This window comes from Thermobia domestica, chromosome 12 (assembly GCF_964235325.1).
Source record: "Thermobia domestica chromosome 12, izTheDome1.hap1.1, whole genome shotgun sequence".
Lineage (NCBI taxonomy): Eukaryota > Metazoa > Arthropoda > Insecta > Zygentoma > Lepismatidae > Thermobia > Thermobia domestica.
The window spans coordinates 184,376,688-184,397,947 of NC_137465.1; the positions used below are offsets into that span (position 1 = coordinate 184,376,688).

The 21,260-nt window shown below is 35.0% G+C and overlaps 1 protein-coding gene across 1 annotated transcript in view; it reads right to left on the reverse strand.

Annotated features, from left to right (window-relative positions):
- Positions 1 to 2,956, reverse strand: part of LOC145666208 (uncharacterized) — a 36,260-nt gene extending 33,304 nt beyond the window's left edge. Inside the window, exon 1 of the mRNA XM_081733275.1 lies at positions 2,617 to 2,956. Within this exon, the coding sequence (XP_081589401.1) occupies positions 2,617 to 2,956 (340 nt within the window). The remainder of the gene's footprint in view (positions 1 to 2,616) is intronic.
- Positions 2,957 to 21,260: the final 18,304 nt, after the last annotated feature.

The window sequence follows — 21,260 nt, forward strand, 5'->3', positions numbered from 1 at the left end:
ACCTATTATTTTGGTGAGAAACTAAATAATATTCCTTTTTTTTTCTGGATTTTCGTCTGGTCCGGCGATACAGCAGTAATGCCATGCCCTATATTTACATCGCAGTTTGGTATTCAAAATCATAGAGATCCGTCGCAAATGAAAAATTGAATCGCAAAACAGTATTACATAACCGAACTTTCGATTATGTAAATATGCCACAGTCCATTATTTAACTTTGTATCTACGGATATTTCAAAGTCACACAGAATTCCACCCCTAACTAAATGTACACTGGGTATGTATGACTTAGGATGCAATATACTAGCTATAATTATTTTCCAAATACGAAGCCACTAGTTTACATATGTTTTTCTATTACCTTGCTTCAATTAGTTATATCTTCAGTTTTTCGATAAAACAAGTCCTTAGTTCGATTACCATTAATCTAATATATATATATATATATATATATATATATATATATATATATATATATATATATATATATATATATATTCGTTGTCATAACAACGAGTAAATAACGATAATCAACCTATACACTTGCAATGAGAGACAAATAATTCAATATTAACCATAGGGGGACGCGGTCGCTCAGTGGCTGCCGGTGGGTGTAGCCGAGCGGTCTGAGGCATTAGGCTAATGATCGCGAGGTAAAGCCCATTGGGGTTCGTGTCCCTTTGTAGTAGCAAGGATGGAATTTTTACTGTCCTCGATATTTCTGTGTTCGTGTCCCTGTCGTGTCTAGTAGTCCTGAAAAGTGGGTGCAGTAGAAAATAAGTAAGAAAGTTTTTTTTTTAAAAAAAAAGTGGTAGAGTGTTCACCTCCGGTGCTTGGGGTCTCTGGTTCGATCCCAGCTCGCTCCGTGAGGACTTTGTGGTGGACAAACACCGTGTTCGTGGGATTTCTCGGGGATCTCCCGTTTCCTCCCAGTTTCTTCATTCCACCATTTCAATCATCTCTCATCATCACCGTCTCCTTTAGCCTAACTGGCATAACCGTTGGACGTAAAACTTAAAGATTTCATTTTTTTATATTAACCAGAATATTTTAACAATTTTTTCTTTTTCTTTTAGCTTATACAATATCTAAAAGTATCTTTCGCCCTAAAGACACGAACGTTAAGTAAACATGGTGTGATTCAATGAAGTATATATTTCCAGTTAGTTTCTTGACGTCATTAGAACTCAGCAGTTAATAGAACGCTTGATCGGAATACATGTGAAACCAGGTACCAGCTTAAATAATAATTAGAACGGCAAAGTTGGTACTTGCAAAACAAATGTTAATACTTTTTCTCTACTTGTTTATGATAGTCAAAATTTGTTTACGGCAGCACGGTGGCCTAGTGGTAGAGCGCTTACCTCTGAAGTGTAGGGTCCCTGGTTCGATCCCCGCCCAAGTAAGTTTGTAGTGAACAATATCGTGTACGTGGGTTTCCACGGGCACTCCCGAATCCTCCCACATTCACTTGCCTTAGTTATCGTTTTAGTTGGCCTAAAGGGCGTAATCGTGGCGTGTTAAACTGAAATATTTTCAAAAAAATTATGAACTTTTATTATTTCATGTTCACATAAATTAAGAATAAAATTCGCAATAATAATAATAATAATAATAATAATAATAATAATAATAATAATAATAATAATTCCTAGTGGGGGCACTCGGTCGAAAAAGTGTAACAGCTTTTCCAGGTCAGCCACCTTGAATGAGGTTTTCCTGGGTTCTACTCATTCACACCAGGCAAATGCCGGGGTGGTACCTAACTTATACGTTGTAGGTCCCATGCCGCTTCGCTTCCCCAATCCTTTCTTCCTTCCCTTTCCCCGGATAATGTGCTCGCCGAGGGACGTCATCCCTCAAACGCGACGGGCTAAATGCCCATAAGATGCCGAGAGCCCAGAAATCTAAATCCTAAATCCCTAAATAATAATAATAATAATAATAATAATAATAATAATAATAATAATAATAATAATAATAATAATAATAATAATAACTGTTTTCCTTCGCAGCCCGAAAATGTGATACAAAACTTACAAGTTGCTAGGCAAACTGGAATTTCTTTAGCTGTTTACTACTCAAAAACTGAAATGAGAAAAGATAAATAACGCTGATATAGATAATATAGTTGATATTCGATAATAACGCTGATATATTATATGTATAATCCAGTCACAGAGCTCCCTCCTGGCTATGTGGTTAGTTTTCACGTTTTCTACACGGGAAACCCGGTTTCGATTCTCGGTGGAAATTCATGTGCTTCGAATTCCGCATTAAGCTGTAGATCCACGTATCATATAGCCTCTCTGCTGATAGGGACGCTAAACTCTAATTCAACCATCATTCATTATCCAGCCGTAATACGCATGAGCGTAAAACGATAAGCTATAGCGAAAATTGTATGAATATATTTTATAGTCATTGGATTTACGTACCTGGATTTAAATTTCAGGGCTATAGCTGGTACAGAAGAACGTGAAATTTAAGTTGCAATATTTGCTAATAACAAACAAGCAAATAGGAAAGTAATCTAATTTTAAAAAATACAAAGAAATATTTATTACAATAGGTGATGACGTCACTCGCGAAAATTTAAATAAATATAATAGTTACCTGTTTCTCCAACAGTTTCTTCAAGTTCATCTTCTATCTCCAATCCCAAATCAACTGCATCACCGTCGTTGTCATTGCGGGAAACTCTCAAAGAAATTCCAGGAAATAAGCTTTGTAAACTTAACTTCATACTCCTTGTGCGAACAAATTTGGAAAGTCTATCTAACAAAAGGTTATCCAATCGCCTTCCGCTGTCCTCAGTGTCACGTGGAAGATTCGACAAAATTTGGTGTTCGCTAAGAGGTTCCTCAGATATTACATCCATAGCATCTGGACTTCTTTCCAAAACAATAAATTTTTGAATTATCGGAATATCGCCGCCGTGAAGAATATTGTCCATTCCGACGACAAGCTTTACTTTGAGGCATGTTATAGTGTTCTTTGGGAGACATTCTTTGTACGTATAGTACAAAGTACTCAAAATACTATCAGAATTTGTCTTCCGCTTTGGTGCTGGTGTCGTCAATGTCGAAACGTTTACGCCAACCTCTGTGGTTTGAGCTAGGCCTGTAGAGGAGCTCATGAAAACGGCAAATGTGATGATTATTGCAAGGATTCGTGAAGAATTCATGTCTCTATTTGCTTATATAATATAATTGGTAAGTAACTTGTTTTAATTAATACCTTCTGGAGATGCTGAATTATCGACAACCACTGAGAAATCTTCACGAAAGCAACAGTGCCTAATGTCCAAATGACAAATTCCTTACGGATGTTGGCTTTTATGTATCAGCTACCAACAAATACAATTCCATGCAGTCATGCATTTTGTCAACTCCACCTATATGAGTGTGTGTTTGTCCCCCCTCCCCCTTTCCTTGTATTCACTCTTTCCTTTATAACACTATAAAAGAGAAAAAAATACATATTCTTCCGAAGATGTAGTTTCCGTGATATATGGTGCATAGCAAACAAAGAAGGATTTTTCTGCTGGTCTGAAGAAGTAATATAACTAAATGACATACACCAGAACGTCTTTGACGTAATGGGTTTGGTTATGTGTTTATGTCTACAGATGTAACTGCATAAATAATTTGGTGGACAAATCATTCACCGTTGCATATTTCGTTGCGCTCAATAGCAGAAACAAAACGAACAAATAAATTGAAACGGAAGTTAACAATTTTGATTACTTTATGTTATTATTAGTATATATTCGTTGTTTTGAATTTTTTCTGTTTATTATTATTATTGTTTTCATGTTTCGTTTCGGTATAAAAGGTCTTGTCAAACCGCTACACACTCCGTCGATTTTGAATTAGCTACGTTATAATGTTTATATATCTTTCGTTTCGTATTGTGTTATATTTAAATTTTTGGCAGAAGATACAATATAATATAAACACGGAAAGGTTTATTACTCTACGAGTCTTTGTATTAGATATTGTAAAAATTTTAAATATATTAATATTTTGTCTTCCACTTGTTACTTATTTAGGGGTAACTAAGAGTCGGTAGAGCCATTGATATTAAACGCTACGCTGAACTTTGAGATCTGTAATATGAATCTTTGAGATTCATATTCATTGAGAAAAACAATGAGATTTAAAGGTCATTTCACTAAGCCTCCTCATAACAGACATTAAATGGTTTGGTTTTCAAAATTAGCCTGAAGATCATTAATACTTCCGAAACAGATATTGGATCAAAATTAACATAAAAGTCATTGATAGCCTCATAAAAAACATTGACCAATCATCATCGAAATCAGCATCTGAAGATCATTGATATTCTAATATATATATATATATATATGTATGTATATATATATATATATATATATATATATATATATATATATATATATATATATATATATATATATATATATATATACTTGCTAAATTTAACTCAAATCGTTCCAGGTCAAAGGCTAAAACGACTAGGGTCATTCAATGTCAAATCAACAAGTCATCAGATTTGACCATCTCAGATTTTTTTAAAAATTGGTGTAAAGCTTTATTACAGTGCGAAATAAAAAAAAATCCCAAATATTACCTCTCCCTTCCTGAAAGTGTCTCCATACAGGGTGTTCAAAATGTCAAAAAAAAATGCATTTTTTCAGTTACAGTGATTATTGAAAATTGTCATAAAATGGTTAATATGAGCATTAAAGACGTGAAACAAACACCATTGGAAAGCTTAAAGATTGCTCTACAAGTTGTACTATATTGAAAAAACCTCTAAAATAAAAAATAACACTTCAAAAATTCAAATTAAGATTTGAATTTTGAATTTCGCTAGAAATGTCTCTCTGAATTTGTTCAAAATTGTTCAGATTGTAGTCTCATATGAGTACTAAAACACCACAAAGTTGCATTTTGGGCACTCAATGGAATCCGATTCAAAATTCAACATAAACCAAGCATTGCACGATATTGACCATGTGAATATATGGGTTCAGATCGATAACCATTTGCCTGGAGTTATTTACCTGCAGCATCAAAGGAATTGCAATGTTTAAGTTTTCCAATGGTGTTTGTTTTACGTCTCTAGTGCACATATTAATCATTTTATGACAATTTTTAATAATCACTGTAACTGAAAAATGTCGTTTTTTGGCATTTTTGAACATCCTGTATGGAGACACTTTCAGGATTAGAGAGGTAATATTTGGGATTTTTCGTCTCCCAGTGTACACCAATTTTTACAAAAATCTAAGATCGTCAGGTCAGATTTTCCCATTTCACTGGTTGATTTCACATGGAATGTCCAACCTTTTATTTATTAAGAGTGACATGACTGATAGTCTACATAGATGACATGTCAAATTAGGTTGACATCTGTTACTGGTGAAGTTAAATTATGCAAAGCTAGGAAACTCGAAGACAGGGATTGATCAAAAACCAAAGGAAAGAATAACAACCACGTGAAAACTAGCACCTGGCTAAAAAGTCCCATCCGTGTTAAGTCTCGGGTAACTCTAGCGTGCAGTGACTTTAGCCAACGTGAAATGACTACTGATTTTTTGTTTGCACGCCACGTCTTAAAATTTGAGTAAGTTCGGTACCGCGTGTCGTTACTTCATCAACTGACACTTCGTTTCCAAATCATATTGGTGTATCCATGACTCGTCGCCGACGACGAATGTTCCTGGACGCAAACCTTCCGCAGACAGAAATTCAATGATAGCCCACTGTTTCAACCGGGCGTCACTGCTGAATGTCATGGATTGCTCCATTACTCTAGAACAAGAAGAGATAGGAAGGTGAACCCATGAGGCATTCTATACCTTAAACATCAGGCATTAATGATAAACAGTACAGAATGTTTGCAGTACTATTGGCCAAATAGTGGGCTTGGGGGCATTACTTTCTGAATTACCCTCGTATACAGATACACATCATAATTCTCTTATTTCTCTATAACTTATCCATTACATTATCAATAAGCTTATATCACCAGAAACTGAGGCTGACAACCCAGTAAGTAAACTATTCTCACTTTAAACTTTCTACTTCGCGGCGATAAGTACACGTGATCTGTGTCAATATTGAATTCGCAATAGTATTGTGTTTCATATCCCAATCATATACTTCTTAAATGTCAAATGATGTAAGTCCAAAATTGATATTGTCCAGGAGAGAATTTTGAACTTACAGGAGAGATCCACAATCGTATTGTGTTTCATATCTCAATCATACACTTGTTGGATGACAACTGGTGTAACTCCAAAATTGATATTTTTCAGCAGAAAATTTTGAACTTACAGGAGAGATGCACAATCCTATTGTATTTCATATCCCAATCATACACTTCTTGATTGCCAACCGGTTTAACTCCAAAATTGATATTTTCGAGAAAATTTTGAACTTACAGAAGAGATCCACAATCGTATTGTGTTTCATATCCCATTCATATACTTCTTGGATACCAACTGGTGTAACTCCAAAATTTTTATTCTCGAGAAATTTTTGAACTTACAGGAGAGATTTACAATCGTATTGTGTTTCATATCCCAATCATTCACTTCTTTGATGCCAAATGGTGTAACTCCAAAATTGATATTTTATAGAAAAATGTTTGAACTTACAGGAGAGATCCACAATCGTATTGTGTTTCGTATCCCTATCATACACTTCTAGTATGCCAAGTGGTGTAACTCCAAAATTGAGGTTTTCCAGGAGAAAATTTTGAACTTACAGGAAAGATCCACAATTGTATTGTGTTTCGTATCCCCAAACATAAACTTCTTGTATGCCAAGTTGTGTTACTTCAAAATTGATATTTTCAGGAGAGACTTTTGAACTTACAGGAGAGATCTACAATCGTATTGTGTTTTATATCCCAATAAAACGAAGTTCTGGATACGAAGTTTTGGAGCTTCAAAATAAATATTTTCCAGGAGAAAATTGTAAACTTACAGGAGAGATCCAAAGTAGTATTTTTTCATATCCCAATCTTGGATGCCAAGTCGTGTAATTCCGAAGTGATATTTTCCAGGTAAGAATGTTGAACGTACAGGAGAAATCGTGTAAATCATATCAAGAGAATGCAATACACTATCACCATTAAAAAAAAAATAAATTTCATAATTGTGTTTCTGGTTGCAACCATAATAAGCCATACGAATTTTTCATGAGATATTGAAGTTCAAAGATCTCTCCTGAAAAAATTCCATATCTTATCCAGTTAACATTGAAAATAACAAGTGTTGCTAAGTATAACTTACCATGCAGTAACATTTTTTATGTTAGTATTCTTGCATATAGTTAAAATAGTATACATATTTACACTAGTATCTCGGGTTAATTCTGCAGACGGATAACTACGCAAAAACCATCACGTGATATGTTAATAAACAAAGAAAAAAGTGTAACGTAAAATTCGCAAAAATAAGAACAATGCTAATTGACACAAATATCTTTGTTCATCGGCCTGCAACGAAAACATTATGATAGTGTGTCATTTAAGAGAGAAAGACTAAGAAAAAATGTTTATTTTTCTTAAAAGGAATGTTCTTGCTGTTTTCTTCTTGATGCATTTGCTTCCATTAAATGATTTAGATTTTCTTCTTACAGTTAGAAGAATCATTGTTTAATTTCGATTGTTCAATCTTCATGCATATTCATTCTGAATTATTTAAAATCTATTAACCACTCTTCAGTAGATTTTTTTGCTGTCTTCCACGTGATAGAGCAATAGATGTTCTTTTATCTTCCTCTAGTAGATGTAAAATTGGATCTGAAAAGGTAGGGGGATTTGTAGGTATCGGCCGGCTGTCCCCCTGCCCATCTTTGCCAATTGTAATTTTTTTAGGAATTGGAGGACGCCGTACATACTTTTTGAAGGTGGAAGGACGGCGTACTCCCGGGTTCCCCTTCACTTTTACCCTTGTCCTCTACTAAAATGGCTCATGTTGATACTACACTGAGAAAAATCAGTTATCCGGACAGCGGTATATTGCACAAATATACGGAATCCTTATGTTTACTACGGAAATCAGTACGGAGCATACGTTATACATATGTACTGTCCCTTTTCACGCATAGATATTACATCATACCGTTGTATGATGTCTGACCTCTAACAATCTTCCGTGTATTACATACGTATACGTATGTTACACCTTCAGCTTTATGTTACATCCGTCCATCTTTATATGAAATCCTGACTGCCTATATACAGTTCTTTTCTTCATACGTAAAGTACGTTTATTCGGAACACTTAAACAGAAAGTACGTATAAAATATAGTTTTTCAGTTATACGTTTGTTGTACGTTAAGTCCAAAAACTACAGGATTTACATGTGTAACCTACGTTTTTGCGTACGCCACATACGATTTTTATGAGTGTATAATATCTACAAATCTAAACGGAAAGGCTGAATAAGAGAATCGATAGGACACTTATTTGTCGGTAAATGAGAGGCGTCCGTTACAGGAAGATGATACAAAATTAGACTACTCACAGCTTTTGCGGCAGTTGTATGCAATATACAGCAAATGCAAGTTCATTAGTTATAGTGTACATGTAACGTATATAGGAACCACCATTTAAAATGTAACGATTATAACCTATTATTTTTCACGTTACATTCTTGCCTACAGTTCGTGTAATTTTTAGATACGTCAACACTGTAAAAATACATTAAATAAGACACGTCACTTTGTGTGATTATTACCTTTTATTTCTTTCCATTTAACTTCATTAATTATACTTTACTTTTTCTGTTGTCATAGCAACGTTTTGAACAAACAACTATCTGATATGATAGTTACTAAGAGTAACGATTATACAAATAAAATCAACATATATATTTTGCTACTACGATTAAATATTATTTCTTTATATTTAGGATAAACAACATATATATTATTTTCTTTTTCTTCTTCTACACGACAGATTGTGTACTTTTAAGCACCGTTGCCCAAAATCAAGATATAAAAATAGAAGAAATTACATAATAGATATACAATATCCTTGTATATATGGCTCCCGAACGATGACTTCTTGAATTGGTTACAATTTAGGAAAGAATTCTGGACCGTTACTTATCTTTACATATAAGGTTACATTACTTTTCGAATAGTCCTCATATATATTATAATGCCAATATATATAAATTTCATTTTATCTAATTTTTATATTCATTTAACAATTAATTCCATTTCAATTCTATAAACTTAACAAGAAAGAGGACTTATTCAAAACGCGATTAACCTATTTAATTATTCAGGTCTTACGGTATATTCTTTAATTCAATATTATGGTAGCTCTTTGACAAAATAACTTGGTATATGTTGACATACTATACAACTTATTTCTTCCATTGGGACATAATTAACATAGCTTTGATAAACAATATTTGTATCGATGCATAGATATAAATAGCATAGAATTCAGAAGAAGTACGAATTACAAAGAAATTATAACAATACACAAAATGAAACACAATAATCAATATCATAACAATTATTAATACAAGTTAAGAAATTGTTAAAGCAAGAACTAGCAAAGTTTGTGTGGGTTAAAATACAGTATAACATGTTTTATTTATTCAGTCATAATTAGCATAACCTTGATATGCAATATTCGTATTCGTTTACATTAAGAACATTATTTATATTATCTGTATAGCATTCAAACAAAGTACGAATAACGAATGAAATCATTACGATATTTAAAGTGAAGTAAAACAAAAATTAATTAAATATGCTTTGACGGACGCCACAACTTTAGCTTAAGTTACATTGCCAAAGGATTCGGTTAAGTTGTATTGTACCGTCATGCCTATTATGCACTTCAACAGTATTCTGATTTCTAGTTTGCGAATTTCTGCCACATTTGAATCTATTGTGAAATCCATTTCATGGAAAATTAAACTTATTATTCGCTTGATTCCTAAATGTATTACGGTTATTGTTCCTGTTTCTCCTAAAATTATATTCGGTTTTATTACCGGTAAAATTAGGTTCAGTTCTATTATCGTTATCGTGGAATCTGTTATTACTTCTCGCATGAAAATCACCTTTTTCCCTGACATTAATGTTGCGAACAGGTACATAACTAACTTGATTACAATTAATATTGACTTGATTACGATTACTATTAACCTGTAACATAGATTGACTTTCAAAATTTTGCACTATCATAATAAGGTGATTGAAATTAACACATTGTGCAGAAATCAACATTTGTTGCAACTTAAAAGGTAACAAGATTCGAATTGATGCTATTACTCTTGATTCCTGTTGGTATGCATTAATTGACTTCAATTCATTATATACGGATATTACAAAATCAGTGAGACTCTTGTCTAATTTTGGTTTGTAATGTCTATTTCGAACTAAGGCATCTCTGCATCTAAGCCAACATAAAAGCATTTTTAAAATTAGAAAGTAAAGCAATTTTTAAAATCTAAATAATTACGTAAATTGCTTCGGATTGCTTTGAATCATACTGAACACGGTGGTAATAAAATATGAAGCAGAATTTTCAACAATTTAGATTTATGTACTCCCATTAAATCACACTCTTCTTCGAATTTTTCTAGGAAAGTGCTGGCCGGGATATCATCTGATCTTCCACTAAATTTTGTTAGGGATCTGATTTCACTAAATCGAAAATTGTTATTTTTATCAGTACGCTTACGATGTTTGGAATTTACGTAGATATTTTTCCGGCGGTGAGACGAGTGATTTCTTCTACCATCTCCCTCTAGACTAGCTTCACTATCGTCCTTTTCGGAATACCCTTCGGATGAATTACTATCTTCCACCACTAATCTGGATACACATGGAAAAGTTCGACGTTGACATCCGGAACTCGATAACAATTTTCCGTACTAAATTTCTCTTTAATAACATTTACTTCTTGTAATTCTCGTATCGGATTAGTGTTCTCATTCACTCCAGTTTCTACACTTCTACAAAATTTTGCACGTCAGTGAATCGATGTAAAATTTGTTCCATCTTATAATTTGTTTGTTCTAATTTGGAATGTATTTTTTGGTTTATTTGTTCCAATTTATTATCCATTTTAATGTCTATTTGATTAGTTATTTGCTCAAACTTTTCATCCATCTGTTGTGCTAGTTTTTTCATTTTTTGGTGTGTTACATGTGATATTTGCTCCAGCTTGATATCTATTTTTAGCTGTTGCTGTGATATTTGATGGGACATTTGCTCTAGCTGAGTATCCATTTTTCGCTGTTGCTGCGATATTAACTGGCCAAGCTGTCTTATAAGATCAGCCACGTTCGTTGAAGAGTTCATACTTTTTAGCTCTACATCACCACCTTCTTCATTTATATTTTCATTTCCAGAAACACTCATTTTTATGTGTCTATAAATTCTTTTCCCACTTCTGAACAAAGTATATTCCGTGTTGAATATTATGCTGAGACTGCTTTACTTTACTTCAAAACTAATCTCAAGGTCCTAGTCGGTAAACCACCATCTAAAATGTAACGTATACAGGAACCACCATTTAAAATGTAACAATTATAACCTATTATTTTTCACGTTACATTCCAGCCCACAGTTCGTGTAAATTTAGATACGTCAACACGGTCAAAATACATTAAATAAGTCATATCATTTTGTGTGATTACTACCTTTTATTTCTTTTCACTTAACTTCATTAATTATACTTTACTTTTTCGGTTGTCATAGCAACGTTTTAAACAAACAACTATCTGATGTTATAGTAACTAAGAGTACCGATTATACAAATAAAATCAACATATATATTTTGCTACTACGATTAAATCTTATTTCTTTATATTTAGAATCACCAACATATATATTCTTTTCTTTTCTTCCTTCTACACAACAGATTGTGTACTTTTAAGCACCGTTACCCAAAATCAAGATATAAAAATAGAAGAAATTACATAATAGATATACAATATCATTGTATACACAGCAATCGAGTTACTGAAAGGATTTTGGAAACAGGATGAGAGGGGAAATATTCCTAATGAAAATGTGTCGTAACAATAACAACGTTTGTTCCTTTGTAATTGAAGGGACTAAAGAAGATACGAGCCCCAAGAGAAAGAGGAATTGAGTTTATCAGGTAAGAGAAGAGTTGTCCACAAAAAATTGTTAGCCGTATGACTGTCTCCCTACGGTTGAAGAATTTCTAGGAATCCTACCATGAAGCAATTTACTGTGGGCAGAGAAAGAAATAAATTCAAATTCAGCTTGAAACTTTTCAGTTATTACTGTAAAACAAATAAAACACTATTTAGACACCTTTAGTACAGATGGTAAGGGAAAAATTGATGAAATAGTGTTTATAAAGTGTGTCGAAAAGCGTTCGTTATCAAATAGCAGTATATAGTATGACATATTTAAAATACTTCTTCTCTGCAAACAGTTCGAAAACAAAGCGATGACACATTTTGCAAATACATATGGGCCATAACTTGGAAAACAGTATCTAAAAGGGGTGAATATTTGTAATCTCTGTTCAAAGAGTGCCGGTAATGTATACCTGTAAAGTGTCTTACTGTGTCTAAAAGTAGTTCCTTTATTTTTTGCAGTGATGGTTCCTCAGGTATGGACTACAATAAAAATGTTTTGTGGAGAGGGCATTTTCTGTTTATTGTGCTGTATCGAAAATTTGTTTTCAAATTTCAGAAAGTATTTTCTATGCCAAATACGAATGCACTGAGAATAGTTCCTGTCCATTAAGAAAAAGTCAATAAAACGTTTGGGAAATAGAAGATTGTTTGTGTTTTATCTGAAGGTGTCCGTAAAAAAGAAGGGTTCTGGTCATAAGAATAGCATATATATATTTTTCCTAAGACAAAAAAGTATGTCCATATTATTGAGAGGTGTTCATTAAAGGGAGGTTTCACGGTCCTTCATCCTATAGTTCAATATCATTTATTTTTAACTTCCATTACGAGGCTTGGAAACAAAGTCGTGGCAACACCTCCATAGAGTACAAACCGTTTAATGTACAACGTACAAACATTTACTTGTCTTCAACGTAATTTCTAGTCAAAATAATGACCCGCTATGCACTATTGATAGACACTAGATACCACTAGCAGTTCCCTGTTTATTGATGTTCACGTCCCAGAGTGCTCTATGACATACAGATTGGTGTATGTGGTGGGAAGCACAGACCTATCAACGATTTAGTCAGTTAGGAGAGGGACAACAGCCATCGGTCCTCATATCTTTTGAGTATTGGGGATATTCGAGGTTACCTCAATCTCCAGCATTAAAGTTATCTTCATGCAAAATAATGATGGATATATTTGTAATTTCCGTCGTTTTCTCCACAAAGAGAATGATTTAGAAACCGGTGATACTACTTGGTATTCACCGTATGGCCTGGAGGAAATACATGAAAAAATACAACATTCTCTATATTACAAACCATTAAATGACTTACTTTCAGATTTCTGGACTCTTAGCACAGTTTTTTCTTACTTTTTGTTTCGGGGAAACGAGGAGTCGTCGCAACATTCATTTTGAAATCGTTTGAATTCTGGCTAGTATGATAACACCTAGCTTTTGTGTTATGGTTATTCGGTTCAAGAACAAGTCCTTCAACTTTATATGCGTCAAATGATCATTTGCGATGGTGTAACGTGTTGTCCAATTTTGAACCTTTATGATATGGTGAGACATTTCTCGCATTTGAGCTTTGAACGTTGTTACAATACTGTAAATATAGCTTTGAGATAGACCAAAGCTTCACATCTGTGTATTTGTCTATACACAAATACTGCACGAGCAACATTTAATGCAGTGAATACCTCTGCTATCCGCTATACGGCCTGAGATCCGCAACATCCTTGTTATTTATATACAATGTGGCAGCAGTGTTAAATGTTCGTATATATAAGAGAATTATTCAAGATAGGTTCTACAATTTTACTTCTTCGTATATTAACACAGGCCAACCTGGTTTCTTCCAATTAGTTCAAATCTTAGAATCCTCAGTAAATTTCAATTAAAAGCTTATGCAATAACTTAATTGGACATGATCTGATTCGATTTATCTAAAGTTCTTGATACACTATGTGATCAAAATTATCCGGGCACCTGGCTGAAAATGACTTACAAGTTGGTGGCGCCCTCCATCGGTACTGCTGGAATTCAATATGGTGTTGGCCCACCCGTAGCCTTGATGACAGCTTCCACTCTCGCAGGCATACTTTCAATCAGGTGCTGGAAGGTTTCTTGGGGAATGGCAGCCTATTCTTCACGGACTGCTGAACTCAAAAGGGGTATCGATTTAGGTCGGTGGGGCCTGGCACAAAGTCGGTTCCAAAACATCCCAAAGGTGTTCTATAGAATTCCAGTCAGGACTCTGTCCAGGCCAGTCCATTACAGGGATGTTACGGTCGTGTAACCACTCCGGCACAGGCCGTACATTATGAACAGGTGCTCGATCATGTTGAAAGATGCAATCGCCATCCCCGAATTGCTCTTCAACAGTGGGAAGTAAGAAGTTGCTTAAAACATCAATGTAGGCCTCCGCTGTGAGAGTGCCATGCAAAACAACAAGGGGTGCAAGCCCCCCTCTAAGAAAAACACGACCACACCATAACACTACCACCTCCGAATTTTACTGTTGGCACTACATACGCTGACAGATAACGTTCACCGGGCACTTGCCATACCCACACCAGGCACGTAGCCAAGGGGGGTCCGGACCCCCCTTCGAGACTAGAAATGAAAAAAATAAGGAAGGATGAAACAAAATGAAATGAGAAAAAGAAGAATCAGCGTTAAAAATTAAAAAAAAAACTACAGGAAGCTTTTGGTTACTCTTTCTTATGAGGAGATTTGTATTACTTGCAATACATCGTGGCGAGGTGAGCCAGATATATTGGAAGAGTCAGAGAATTTGAAATTTCTAGAAAAGTTACGTAATTCTTAGAATTTCTGCTACTAGTCAGGGAGATTTTAAGCTTCCGAAAGCATAGTGCTGTTGAGTAACAGCGTGGACATTTTTTATCATAATTTTTCATCGCATTCTTGCAGAATCAAACATTTTATTTCAAAAACAATTTTCTACTGCTCCTTTAACCTGTCATTTGGAACCGACACTAGTTGACAAAAATTTATATGGGAAAGGAGTTCTATTAGCATTTGATTCAACAGGAAAGGAAAGCAGATATTGTAAAATATTTTACAAAACATTATTGAGTATGTACTTTTTATAATAGTGAATATGTATTTTTCATAATAGTTGAGATCATAATGAAAGAAGAATTGTTATATTTGAATAAACAAAGAAAGGAACGTAAATATTGTAAAATCTTTTTCAATACTTTTTTTATTCTTTTATTACTCGAGATTTCTTCATAGTCTTTTATTAAAATACTTACCAGCATATCTTCAATTTATTCTCCTAACAAACCAATATACGGTGTATGTTGATAGTAAAGTAGTTTACATTGATCAAGTTCCTGAGCCTTCAGAATTTCATCCGCCTCAACCGTTACGAAATCCTAGCTAAAAGAACCAATATATGTTCTAATAAAATAGTTTAGAATGATCGAGCCCCTGGTATGATGATCACAGTATTTCATGTCACGGACCCCCTCCCCTTCCTTCACGAAATCCTGACTACGTGCCTGCCCACACCCTGCCATCGGATCGCCACATTGTGTACCGTGATTCGTCACTCCACACAAAGTTTTTCCACTGTTCAATTGTCCAATGTTTACGCTCCTTACACTAAACGAGGCGTCGCTTGGTATTTACCTGCGTGAAATGTGGCTTATGAGCACTCGCTCGACCATGAAATCCAAGTTTTCTCACCTCACGCCTAACTGTCATAGTACTTGGAGTGGATCCTGATGCAGTTTGGAATTCCTGTATGGTGGTCTGGATAGGTGTCTGCCTATTACACTTTACGACCCTCTTCAACAGTCGACGGTGTCTGTCAGTCAACAGACGAGGTCGGCCTGTACGCTTTTGTGCTGACGTGTCCCTTCATGTTGCCACTTCACTATCACATCAGACACAGTGGACCTAGGGATGTTTAGGAGTGTGGAAATCTCGCGTGCAAACTTCTGATACAAGTGACACCCAATCACCTGACCACGTTCGAAGTCCGTGAATTCCGGGGAGCGCCCCATTCTGCTTTCTCACTATGTCTAATGACTACTGAGGTCACTGATAATAAGTAGGCCTACCTGCTGTAGGTGACAGCACAATTCACCTAATATGAAAAACGTATGTTTTGAGGGGTGTCCGGATACTTTTGATCACATAGTGTATCTTCTGTGTTTACCACTCTTCTATTTAGTGACTCATTATCTACTAGGCTGCATTCAAGGAGTCGTTTCATTTGGATCGATTTCAATTCCTCTCTTGTAAAATCAGAAAGTATAGTATCGATGTATGTATATCTATACTTAAACATAAATTACTCTGCAAAAAAATAATCAGTGTTTTGTTATGCTTTGCATATGTGTAGAAACGACTTTTGGTCAGTGTTTAGCATGGCCAAAAATATCCTGATGTGTTCTATCAGTATATAAAATATGCCTAGGATGAGTCCTAATAGAAACTGCCATAAGAGTGTTGAAAATGGAGGACCTACCTGAACATTTGATGTGTCGAATGAATATATGGGAAGAAATAACATTTAAACAGCTTTAGGACATTTTACACATTTACAAGTCGTTTCTGCTCTGTCCTAATTGAGCACATCAGGAGGTCAGGTACATTTTGGACTCTTTTAGGGCAGTTTATTAACCACTTTTAGGATGCCTTCCAGATATTTTTTTTGTTCAATGATCCAGCACTTCAGAACATTTTTGTACAATCCGCGGCAAAAAACCTGCAACATGAGTATATAAGTTTATTGTAAAATGACGAAGTCTTTTGCTCCAAAATAAGTGTGCACGGGGGGAGGCCGAGGTTTATCCTGTCGTGATTCGTTCCACTTAAAAGTTATGTTGATTGCCTGTGCTGTTAGGCGTAGTTTCACAATAAACTTACATCCTCATGTTGCAGGTTTTTTGCCGCGGATTGTACATGTTCAACAAGGAATAGAAGTCGATTCTAAAAAATGTCCAAACACTGATTTCTTTTTGCACTTTATTATTATTATTCATATTGTATAAATGAATTAATTGCTTTTTGGTTATAGTTGCTTCAATTCTACCTTCAACAGAACACAATGATATCCAGACTATTCCGGAGAGATTCGCAAAGTAGAAAATGCTAAGTTCGATCAAAAAGACATGAGCGTTCTTCCATTGTTGTCCTACCATATGGTTACCACATGTATAATCTGAGTAGAGTGGTATTTTCCTTTTGGAAGGGTTATTCATATATAATGTAATATTAATGGTTCAAGCATCACAAAAGTCTAGAACATAGCAGCAGACCCGTATAAACGGAGGGGCTAGGGGGCCGGGCCCCCCTAAACTTTGACTGGCCCCCTAAAAGTTTCACGGTAGGCTTGCAAATGAACTATAATATGGTTATGAAGTATATGATTGGGTCGAACCCCCCTAACTTCTACCGCCCCCCCTAAATTTTTGGGTTGGCTACGGGCCTGCATAGCAGCTATTTTTGACGGAACTAAATGTTACCTAACGTTTAAATTTTACCATGAACAGTGGCAGCTTTAACTTCCCCGCAGACTCCGCAGTGCGAGGACACAAAGGCTTCCTTGCTAGCGTGGTGTGTTTACGAGTTTATTTCGGGAGGGGCTTAGCTAACTTTCGGGGGGGGACTTTACCTGAAAATGTGAAAATTCTGCAAGATATTTAATATACTTTACTATAGAAAGTAAGATTTCAGGTGGGGCTTAAGCCCGGAAGCCCCCCCTAAATACGCCACTGCTTGCTAGTTTTACGGAGTTGGATTAGAGGCAGACCCGTATCCAGTCCCTAAAGTTTTGCTGGCCACCTAAAATTTTCACGGTAGGCTTACAAATGAACTATAATATGGTGATGAACTTTAATATGGTTAAATCGGGCTCCCCTAACTTCAGCCGCCCCCCCCCCCCCACACACACATTTTTAGGCTGGCTACGGACCTGGGGAGAGGACGGAATCATTTGGAAAGTTTATGTGTACCGTTGAATTTTCAAGTAGATCAGAAGAAATTCGAAATATCTTTTCGTTAACCACTTTCTACAAAGTAATATTTGAAAAAAAAAAAAAAAAAAGAGGGGTTTTTGTTTACCCATCTTGACAGTAGGAACCCCTGCAAACGGTTTCAGTTTGAATTCAATTTAAAATTTTATTGTTCCAATATTACATTTCATAGTACATAAAATATATATTCCAAGAGACCATTATCTTTCAAAAACTAAAAAATCAATAATTGTTATCTGTTTCGAAGTTACTAATTTTAAGCATTTCTTAAGACTCACATGTGGAAACATTGAGATTCTAAATATTTAATATTGCCTTACCATCTTATCTTTGTGTACATTGAAACCGTGTTGACGAATCTGTGGTCACATTGTCCACATTAAAACCTACAGCAGCCTCTATGCGAAAAGAAAACTTCACATGAAAAGCACTTCCTAGTTCTGTGATATCACAGAACAACTCGCCTCATCCTTCATGCTCACAAATTTGTACAAGTATAATACAATTTAACTATCTATATACGTATATCCATTATTCCTTCCGTATTTCCAATGGTACAATATTTTGTACTATATTACACTTACTACAATTTCTTCGTTAACTTCCTGCCACATGTCAAGATCGCAAAGATCCTTAAGACCGTAGAAATGATTCTAATATAGAATAATATTAAATAACGAACTTCTCTGAGAGCGTCACTCAATCCCTTAATTCCTCTGTCTATGCACAACTCGTCCCTAAAGGAGGGCATAAACCTCTAAAAAAGGTGCTAGGCATCAGTGGCTAGCAACAACCAAACAACAACAAAGTCATTCTACTCGAAACAAAATACTCAAATCATATATATTCATTATTTACGGTTTAAAATCCATTCTCAATACTGGGGCTCTTAACTACTATATAAATTCGGATTTCTATCTCAAGCTGAAACTTCTAATGAGAATCGAACCTAAGACCACGAGCACAGAAAGAATACTCACTAGTCACTTTGAAGGAATGATTACATTTCGTGATGTTTTATTATTGATTGATTGATTAATTGCTTTGAAGTTAATGGTAGCATAAGTATAAGAATTGATGTGCTCCAGTTACAAGGAAGGGTTAATGGTCAGAATATTTTTTGTAGGTGATAATAAACACTCGGTAAGCATAGATTGGGTCAAAATGACCAAAACACTCGGAAATATTGACTTTTCTGCATTTAACACATTCTTCATGCGCTTGTTCAGAAGTCTTTAAAGAAATCCATGTATTCGTTATTTTGAAGTTCGAGATTCTTTTACAAACAAGGGGACTTACTCCGTAACTTTTTTCACAAAGTTTGCGGATTACAACGCAATACAAATACGTAATAGTCTATTAAAGGTATTCACGCCTATCGCTTAAAAAAAATGCAAAGCGTTGACGAAAATAGGTACAGAATTTGGCCTCCGGGTCTTTGCATTTCGTGTAATATTGCACTTTTTAAAAACATATACCCAACATCCTATCTTAAGGTGCAACTCCGTATTAATTATAATAATTTATATAAACGCATCAACTAATTTTCTTTATCCATCTGTGAACTTTTATTTTCCTTTCTCTAAGATTCAGTAGTATTCCGTGAGTAAACGAGAAAAAATAATACCTGAACCTCAGGTTACAGCTTATAAATATTACGACTAGACAGATAGATATATAGATAGATCAAAATTAATTCTTCCGGCTATCACAGACTGTAAACATTTAAAAGAATAGATATAATCACTTTTTGTAGGACAAAAATTGCCTGCTCTATTTCTCTGCACAGTAAACATTGTGTTGTGTTCGCTTTAGAAAACGCTTGTAAAGAAATATAAAGTTACTTTTCTGGCATGGCATTTGACAAGATGTTTCCACGGTTCACTGCATATTTATGGGTTCCACGCGGACATGGTTTATGTTTGGAAAGAAAGTTATTATGAACATATTTTTCGTTACTGCTCGTGTTTAAATGTGCTACATTTTGTGTTCATCTTTTTTTTTTATTATTTTCTTCTTTTTTCTATCGTTCTTGGTATCAAGAAAAAGGAGAAACAATTGAAATTTTGAGGTCACGTGTCCATCATATCTTTTTTGCCTTCTTTTATGTTTTGTTATGATTGGTTCCGATAAAAGTGAATTCTCTTTTATTTTAGCCATGGTGTGGTATTTACTATCGTATTCTGCTTTGATTCATCGGTCCACTTCTTTCAGCTTTTATCAATGACTATTGATGAAATATGTGTGCCAACAGACTGCAATACAATGATCCTGACTTCCTTTTCTTGTAAAAGAAGTAGGTTATCACAAAATGAACTTCGTGCTCAGTGCGCGATCTAGTTGTTGTTACGGTTGCTTTCGATACATTCGGTTCTCGGTTCAATTCTTGTGAGGTCTGGTCATTTTTCGGTGTTGTCTCATAGGAGAGATAAAATACCATCATTTTTTCTGAGAATTTTTTTTAAAAAAAGATGAATGCAGTGTATGTATAATGAGAGTGAACACTGTCAAATGATCACATTGTCTAAAGAAACTGACCAGGGCCGGATTAAAGGACGCTTAGGAAGGCTGTTGCCCTGGGCTTCAACGTGAACAGGTGCTAACATTCTGATCAAAATCTCAACTGGCTGTATAAAATGAATCATACAAGATACAATCATCATCATAAGATAAAGTATGATCAAAAATATGAAACATATTCCCTTAACTTTCCTACTGTACTTCCCAAAAATGTATTAGAAGTCAGCAGAGGCCGCATACTTTTCTAGCCCTGGACCTCCAGATAGGATTAGCTCAGGAGAGTAATGCTTCCGGAAGTAGAAACGAGAAACACAGTTCTGATTGGTTGGATTTATCCACTTCTTGCCACGTTGCATGAAAATAGAAGAAATCAAACGCTTGCTCCTGTCCGCCTTCGTGGCCGAGTGGACTAGCGTTATATGCTAATAATAAAAGTCTCTTTTGGCGTGAGTTCAAACCCGGCCCGAGGAAAGTTTTTGTTTTTACATTTTTATAACACTTATTAAATTAAAATAATTTGAAAATAATACTCAAAAAAGTTATTTATTTACTTTTGTGCAGATAAGTAGTAGTAGTACTTATGCCCTTG